Source organism: Lupinus angustifolius, chromosome LG04, assembly GCF_001865875.1.
Source record: "Lupinus angustifolius cultivar Tanjil chromosome LG04, LupAngTanjil_v1.0, whole genome shotgun sequence".
NCBI classification, from domain to species: domain Eukaryota; kingdom Viridiplantae; phylum Streptophyta; class Magnoliopsida; order Fabales; family Fabaceae; genus Lupinus; species Lupinus angustifolius.
The window spans coordinates 6,397,769-6,406,211 of record NC_032012.1 but is presented as its reverse complement, the minus strand read 5'-3'; the positions used below and the strand labels follow the sequence as shown (position 1 = coordinate 6,406,211).

Genomic DNA, 8,443 nt, shown 5'->3' with positions numbered 1-8,443 from the left:
GTTTCGTTAACTCCAAGTGACCCAACCTACTTAGGAATCATTCAGCTTTTAAAAATTAGATTTTGTATTTTTGGGTCATCTCCTAACCCAATTTAATGACTCTTATTCTTTTTAATGTTACAGTTTTTTTTTACAATTTGTTATAATATGATATAAATGTAAACTATGAATGCATAGTTAGATTATATTTTGTGTATTAGGATTGACTGATTTATTATAAAAGGAAGTCTTACAATAACAATATAAAATTTGAGGATCTATACATAGAATCAGATACCCCATACCAGAATTAGATTATGTACCATATAACTATGGTTTAATATTCTACATATATATACTTTATTACACAAAAGTAATTAAAAAGTATTGATATATCCTCCTACTGATAATCTTACTAATGCTCATATTAATCTTCATATCCACAATAAAGTGATACATGTAGTTTGTAAACTAATCATAGATAAATAAAATATCATCTTGTAACATATGTCACTTTCTTGTGAATATGAAAATTAATACTATCATTTTCCACAATCAAATGTTTGTCATATATTGTCATCAATCACTATGAGAAGCAAGTTAAGGTTCATCACTAAAACCTATTAAGTAAATGCATTAATTAAAATCCAATGATTCATGGAAAGGCTGAATGTATGTGAATCAGACATGAGATAAAAAATAATCTTGTGTATTTATTTTTCACTGTATAATATATAAAGTAACCACAAAAGAATCAATAAATAAAAAGAATATTGAACCAACTACTAACAAGATAATAGGGTATGTACCCTTAGAAAGGGGTACTATATCTATTCAAAAATGAGCTCTAGATATCTTTGCACCTTCTTTCCATCCTCTTTGCCTAGCCCTAAGTTCCCAAATAGCAGTTTCTTTCATCTGATATTCAAGTGCTGCTTCAGCTCTTTCCCTAGCTTCTTCACATGTCTCCATCCCTGAATTGCACTTATCAGCTTCCTTTTGATATTGTGATGCTAATTTCTTAGCCTCTAATAGTTTTATATCTGCAATCCTTTGTTTTTCTTCAGCTTCAGCTTCTTTTTGTCTTACTTCTTCAGCTAAAAGATCAGTGAAATTCTTCTCCACTTCTTTACTCACCCCTTGCTCTTGCCTCATGCAATCTACAATATGCTAAATATAATCATCAATTTTTATTCATGCATGAAAGGTAGCAGAATTTGAGCTCTTTTGATAACCCTTTTTAGTAATTATTACAAATGCCTAAACACCATTTTACATTTTTCCTTTTATATATGTTTCTTTTTCCTTTCCTTTTATCTTAATGTCAATTATCATAATAGAAGGGGATATCAAGTTATTATAAATAGTTGATCACTCACATATTTAACTAGCTAAGAACTCTAGTAGCAAAGGGAGAATAAGAACTAACCTAAAATGGAGTCATTGGCCAATCCTGAAGTTTAAGAACAAACAAAAACACCTCATCAGAAATCAGCAATCTATGATGTCTAAGCACAAGAAACAACATATACCCAAGATTGTGTCTATCAAGTTACATGTTTTTCATTACATGGCCATACACAATAAATAAATGAAAATAAAAACAATGTTCTAAACTAAGTTGAGTAATTTGATTGCCAATTAATTGATAACAATAACAATGTAGGTCTTAGAAACCATGTTTACAACAATGTACAATAAATAATATTAATGCATATGATGTGATGAAGGAATAATATTAGAGGAAAAAAATCACTAACAAATGCATCATTTATCATTCATATCTAATATCTAATCATTATTAAAAAAAAGTAATCCAAATGAATAATGGATGATTCAATGAATGTGTATAAATCCTTAGACTGAAGTACATGAATATTATACTCATAAATATGGTGTTTCAATATTTCATAACCCTTTTTTGGGTACCTTCAGGGAGAGAAAGAAGGGGTTGAAAAGAACAATCACAGTGGCAAGGAGGACAAGAATTAGAAGAAATGGAGTTAAGGGTATCATTGATATGCCAATATAAGGGTCGTCCTGCAATGTAAGCTCCTAAAGAGAGACCCAGAATCCACATGAACAATTTGAACGCTCTTTGTTGCTTCCTATTCATCTTTTTACTCTTTTTGCACTCTCTCTCTCTCTCTGAACCAAATATTTGGCACACACACACTTAACTGAGGAACAGGATCTTGACTGATATATTGGTTAAGATTTGTTTCCTTAAATGTCTCTCTCACGTTTTAGGAAAAACTGAACTACTACGTGGGTTTCTATCACATGTCACTCTTCTATATTTAGTTGTTTTTGTTATCTTTCTTTTAAGATTTACCAATATTTAATTAGTGGTATCATGTTATATAACACTTAGTTTCTATCACAAATTATTTTAAGCAATTAAGAAAATTGAGACAAGATTAGGTAAGAAGATGAAGAGTAAAAGATGTATAAACTGATAGTGTAAGAGCTTTTTACAATGTCACTCTATTATCTACAATTCATTTTCAATTATATTTGACTTTTCACAAAAAGTAATCTAAATGAAGGGCGGATGATGAACTGATTGTGCATAATTCTTTACACTGTCAGTGCATCAATATTACACTCTAAGATGAAATGATAATGTGATGATTTATATTCAAAAATAAATAATATGTTTTTGAGGAAAAAATGCATGTACAATTGTATCAGTTTTATATGTTATCCTCTGTCATTTATTATTCATGTTTAGTCATTATTTACTCTTAAAAGAAATAATACAAATTAATGATAAATAATATATTAATTGTATGTAAATATTTAAAGTAACAATACATAAATATTATACTTATAATTTTTTACATAAGAATCAATCATTAGTAAATATAAGCTTTTAAAATGATAGAGAATTCTATTTTAATTAAAGACATGTCTTTTCTTAAACCTATTATATTTTAAGTGTTACACTCATAAATTAATTCTTGACGTTTTGATATGGTGATCTAACACAAACTTATATCATTAAATTAGACTTATAGGTTATTATTCAACGTTTAGTAATCTGCATTAGAATATTCACGTAATTATTTTATTAAAATATTATCATTAAGATCTCTAAAGTAATATATTATATAGAAAAGTTTAAGGAAAACAATTTGCAAATGTGTTTAATATTATACACATTAAACACATACATGAATATAAAAATGAGTAACTTTAACATTCAAAAACATATTTACAAATTAACAAGTGTAACAAAAACATTGTTTAAGGAATACAAAATGAGCAAGTCAAAATTTAAAAACAAAGAATTTCTCAAAAATATTAAATACATCATTTCAAATACAAAATTAATTATTTGTTTCCTTAAACAATGTTCTGACACTTGACATAAGTGTTTGCCAATAAAAACATTAGCCACTAGGTAATTGTTCCATAAAAGAATGTGTCTAACACCTCCTCTAATGCTTGTAGCTCTTTATTGTTAGAAGCAAACCAATGCAAAAAGAGAATAATCCACCCACTGTATAGAGATTTTGATAGAAGTTGGAATACTCTTGTTTAAAACCCTTCAGCATATGTTATTGTTATGTATGTAGCTGCTTTCAATGTTAATGTCCACTTCCTCCATTTTGATCATTTCCCTTCTCAAAAATTTAAGTGTAAGAACTATTTCTTGAAACTGTGGGTGTGAATTGTGATCTGTGAAAAATGTAGTGATGTTCCCTTGTATATCAATAAAACTCCACCCAGGTATTTTTCTGAGGCCAAGAGATCTCATATGGCTCCATGTCTCACTCACTTCTTCCCACTTGTTTATTGAAGCATAGCAGTGTGCTAGTTGCACGTAATTTCCTGCATTCATCGGCCTCAGTATGAGAATATCATTGGCAATTGTATCGCCAAGTTCATCGTTACCATTTGCACGGCAAGCATCAAGGAGTATGCCTAAAACATCTATTGTAGGATCTGAGAACACTTTCTTGTACAAGTCATACGCCTCCTCTACCCTCCCAGCGCGGCTGAGGAGATCCACTACACAAGCATGATGTTCAAGATTTGGTGCCATCCCAAAATCTTTGGCCATTGATTCATATATGTTCAAGCCCTGGTCTATAAGTCCATTATGACTACAAGATGATAGAACGGAAAGGAAAATCACATGGTTTGGTTTAATACCACTTTCCAGGAACTCGGAGTATAACCTCAATGCAGTGTCCCCTTTGCCATGATAGCCATATCCTGCAATTATGGCACTCCATGATACCAAATCCTTACGTGGCATCCGGTTGAAACACCTTTCGGCTGTATCCAAATCACCACATTTGCAGTACATGTCTACCAAAGAAGTGTCAACCATGATGCAAGGCCTAATGACATTTCTTATTACAAAGCTGTGGATCCATTTTCCCAAATAGAGTTGCCCAGTGGACGCACACCCTTGCAGGAGGGAGACAATGGTTATTGAATCAGGTGTTTGATGATCAATCCTCATGTCGTTAAAAAGGGATAAGGCCTTGCATACATAGCCGTTTTGAGCATATCCACCTACTATTGCATTCCAGGAAACCAAATCCCTTTTGCTCATCTTATCAAATACAACGGAACTCTTATCCAAGTAACCACACTTTGCATACATCGTAACAAGAGAGTTTTGAGCAGCAATATCCAATGGCAAATCCTGCCTAACTACGTAACCATGTATCGATCTCCCCAAATTAAAAGACCCGAGTTGTGCACAAGCTGTAATGATACTGGCCATAGTAGCAGTAGATGGCTTCACTACAAATTTTAACATCTGATGGAAAACGGCTAGAGCCTTGTCTGCAAAGTCATTCTGCACAAGGCCTGAGATCATTGCAGTCCACAAAACCACATCCTTCTCGGAATTCTTTTCAAACAGTCTAAATGCAATGTCAATCTTCCCACCTTTTAAGTACATTACAATGAGTGATGTTTGAACATGTGCATCCAAGTCAAAACCAGCTCTCAAAATCTGGCCATGCACTGACCTTCCAACCATCAACTCACCCCTTGACGCAGCTATGGACAATACCGACCCAAATGTCTGTTTATCAGGCTTCAAACCTTCTACCCTCATGGTCTTGAGAAGTTTCAGAACTTCACATATATCACCAATCTGAGCATAGGCTGAAATCAATGAATTCCATGAAACAATGTCCCTTTGGTCCATGTGATCAAACAATTTCCGAGAATCCTCAATATTCCCACATTTCCCATACACATTAAGAATAGAATTTGACAAAGTTATATCAGACACAAACCCATACAAAATTGCACAACCATGCAAACACCGCACATGAACAACCTCTGAAACTCCAAACAGCAAGCTCAACACCGTAACGCTACTGGGTTGAATCCCCTCGCTACGCATTTGATTAACCAAAGAAAATGCCTCATCAACACTACCCATTTTCGAATAGCACCCCATAATGGAAGTCCAAGGGACAACATTCCTCCGAGGCATAAAGTCAAACACTTTGCGAGCAATATCAGAGAACCCAAATTTGACATAGAAATTGATCAAAGAAGAACCAATATATGGGTCAAGAGAAAAGCCATAAACCACAACACGTTGATGTATGGAACGACCAATAGAGAAGAGGTTAAGAAAGGAGCAAGCTTTGAAAAGACTTGGGTAGGTATAAGGGTCAGAAGGAACATGGGTATTAAGCATAGAAACATAGGTTTGAAGAACTTGACAGTGAGCACCTTGTGAAGAAAGATGGTTGATTTTGGCATTCAATAAGTGGGTAGTAGCTGAATTTGAGTTTGAATTTGAATATGAATATGAATATGAAAATGGGTGTTGTTTTTGCAGTAGTAGCAACTTTGGCTTTGGTAATAATGCTGCTAAGGTTAAATAAGATTGTGAGTGCATAATTGCTTTAAACCCTTTATACAAATGGCTTTAAACCATAAACCCATAATCCTATTGCTTGGTTTTGTTTTATGGGTATGATTTCTCTGTTTCTGTTAATCATCTTCTGTTCCTACACTTAAGTTAATGATTGTTTTAACAAGTGTTAATGATGTTCCACCACTTGTTTGTTCCAGTGTTTCTGTCCTGGTTGCTTTGTTCTCTATATTCTGCATCATATTTCTAACATTTTTAATATTATTTTAGGTATTCTTATCATTACTTTCAAGTTTCAATCTCTAATCAATAGCCTCAGCAACTCTTAAGAGTGTAGACAACTTTTAATCTTATGTATTTATTAAAATATTACTTATGAACTTTTTTAAAGATATCACAAATATTAATTTTATATTATTTTTGTTCGATAATTCTCTTCATTTTATATTTTTATTCGTTTTTATCAAATTCCATTCAAAATTCAATACTTAACAATACTTATAGCCATGGGATCTTAGGTCTTACATGTAAAGTTGTAAACTATGTAAAAAGTAAAAACAATCACTCATAGATTACTTTATTCAACTTCTTTTGTCTCCAACACACAAACACTACAAAAATGAAATGCTCCAAGACCCTCTTCCTTCTTGTCAAAGTAATGGCTTTGGCCATAACTTTTTCAGCTACATCTTATGACTATAGCCTATATACTTGTTGTATAAATAAATAAACACAACAACTACATGGAGGAAAGTAACAATAGGCACATGTTTTCGTAACTCAAAAGATTTGTTGTCTTAGATTCTGTCTCATCTTCAGTTTTCAGAAAAGCCTGTTCTCATTTGTTTGAACTCCACATGTTACTGGTGCTTTAGCTCTCACTTTCTTCAAGTACCAAATACCAGCTCCAATTCCAAATGCTCCTGCAGCCGAAATACCACTAACTGTCCCTGCAGCCATATTTGGAACACATGCAACTTTAAACATCAACCTAAATTTCCACTTCAATAATAACTTTGATCTTTGTCACCTCACCTGCGATAACATGGACCTTCCTATTGTGCCTTGCAATATCATAATCTGCCAAATAAGACAATATACCATTCCCATTTAATTTAAGAGTTAGTTCATGAATATCAACACATGAAAATGAACCGAGATCAAGATCTGTTTCGTCCAATGATCATGAAACAAAAACAATAATAATTAAAATGTAAACTATATTTTAATCAACATGTCATATTTTTATTATCATACGAGACAAGATTTAGTACGATAATATGTTGAACATACCTTTACAATGGGTAGTGGAGTTTCCATCCTTACACAGACACATGAAACTCTGTGACTCTGTATCAAACCCACAAGTTCCACCTCCTTTCAATGGATCCTGACACTGAAGGCATCGTGTAGTTACAGGAATATCAAAATCAACTCTAATCCCATATTCAGGTACTTGATCATAAGGTTGAGGAGCACCAACATTCCTCCAATAAACACTAGCATAACTAGTACAATACTTAAGCATCAACCTCAATGATTCAGTGGCTTTGGGATGATAAGAACAACAAGAACTACTACTAAGAGCAAAAGAACACTTAGGTAAGTGTCTGCAAAGATAGCTTGCACTATCACACGATGAATCACATCTTTCAGGGTAATGTTCACAGAACATAGGCTTTGGTTGAATTATAACATTGTCTTCACTACAGTTAAAGAAGATATACTCATTTTGTAGTGAAAGTTTGAAGCGTGTACTTGTGTCTAAACTGAATGGCCTAGTGGGACGAAAGTTTTCACCATCTTCACATGCCCACATGAATGGATCAGTGACCACAATGTGTGGATCAGCATAGCTAACGTTTCGAACCACATATTTACCTGAAGGGGTTCTAAGTTCAAGTTTTTGTGAGTCAGAACAATGTAGAATGTGTCTGTAGTATGGGCTGCCACAACCATCATCAATGGAAAAGGGGTATTTGATAGGAATGTTACCACAAGAAGTTCTGCAAATGGTGGATTGTGAAGTTGTTAAGGTGAGAAATGAGAGAATGAGTTGAATAATAAGTAGTGATGGCATTGTAGGAATGTGAGTTTTATTGGTGAGAAAGAAATGCATAGATTAAAGAAGTAGGTAGTGTAGATGGTTTTGTGAATGTTAGAAGTGGTGAAGAAAGAAGGAATAATAGTTGAAGTGTTGTGTTTATAATGTTGTTCCTTTGCTTTTATTAGTATTCAGTTTTGGTTTCTTTTATCTATGTCTTTGTTCTCTTTAGTTGTTGCTTTTGTTTTCTGTGTTGTGAAGCTTGGGGACAGAATATAGACAGAAAAGAGAATTAGTGGACTGAGTAATGATTAAGTAATGTGTCTCTCTGCAATTTTTAATTTCTAAGTGTTTCTGTCAAGACACAAGTATGCATTTATATTTTAGTTGAATTTTGAATGCAACTGGACTCACTTAAATTTGTTTATGTATGCATGTTATTTATAACCAATGTAAAATTGGTCTATCAAAACTTATGTGCATATAACTAATCATGTGATAGGATCATCTGCCCAACTTAATGTCCCCAATCATGTTCAAATTAAAATAAAATGTTATTT

The 8,443-nt window shown here is 33.0% G+C and overlaps 3 protein-coding genes across 3 annotated transcripts; all 3 read right to left on the bottom strand.

The window, feature by feature from the left end:
* Positions 791-2,217, bottom strand: LOC109344804. The gene is made up of 3 exons (XM_019583549.1): positions 1,909-2,217; positions 1,409-1,432; positions 791-1,139 (listed from the first exon to the last, which is right to left on the bottom strand). The coding sequence occupies exons 1-3, from the start codon at positions 2,093-2,095 to the stop codon at positions 814-816; spliced, it is 537 nt and encodes a 178-aa protein (XP_019439094.1). The 5' UTR covers positions 2,096-2,217; the 3' UTR covers positions 791-813.
* On the bottom strand, positions 3,336-5,990 carry LOC109345344 (pentatricopeptide repeat-containing protein At4g04370). The gene has a single exon (XM_019584294.1). The coding sequence runs from the start codon at positions 5,861-5,863 to the stop codon at positions 3,533-3,535; it is 2,331 nt and encodes a 776-aa protein (XP_019439839.1). The 5' UTR covers positions 5,864-5,990; the 3' UTR covers positions 3,336-3,532.
* LOC109345343 (LEAF RUST 10 DISEASE-RESISTANCE LOCUS RECEPTOR-LIKE PROTEIN KINASE-like 2.7) lies at positions 6,417-8,065 on the bottom strand. Its single transcript, XM_019584293.1, has 3 exons — positions 7,133-8,065; positions 6,875-6,919; positions 6,417-6,789 (listed from the first exon to the last, which is right to left on the bottom strand). The coding sequence occupies exons 1-3, from the start codon at positions 7,956-7,958 to the stop codon at positions 6,662-6,664; spliced, it is 999 nt and encodes a 332-aa protein (XP_019439838.1). The 5' UTR covers positions 7,959-8,065; the 3' UTR covers positions 6,417-6,661.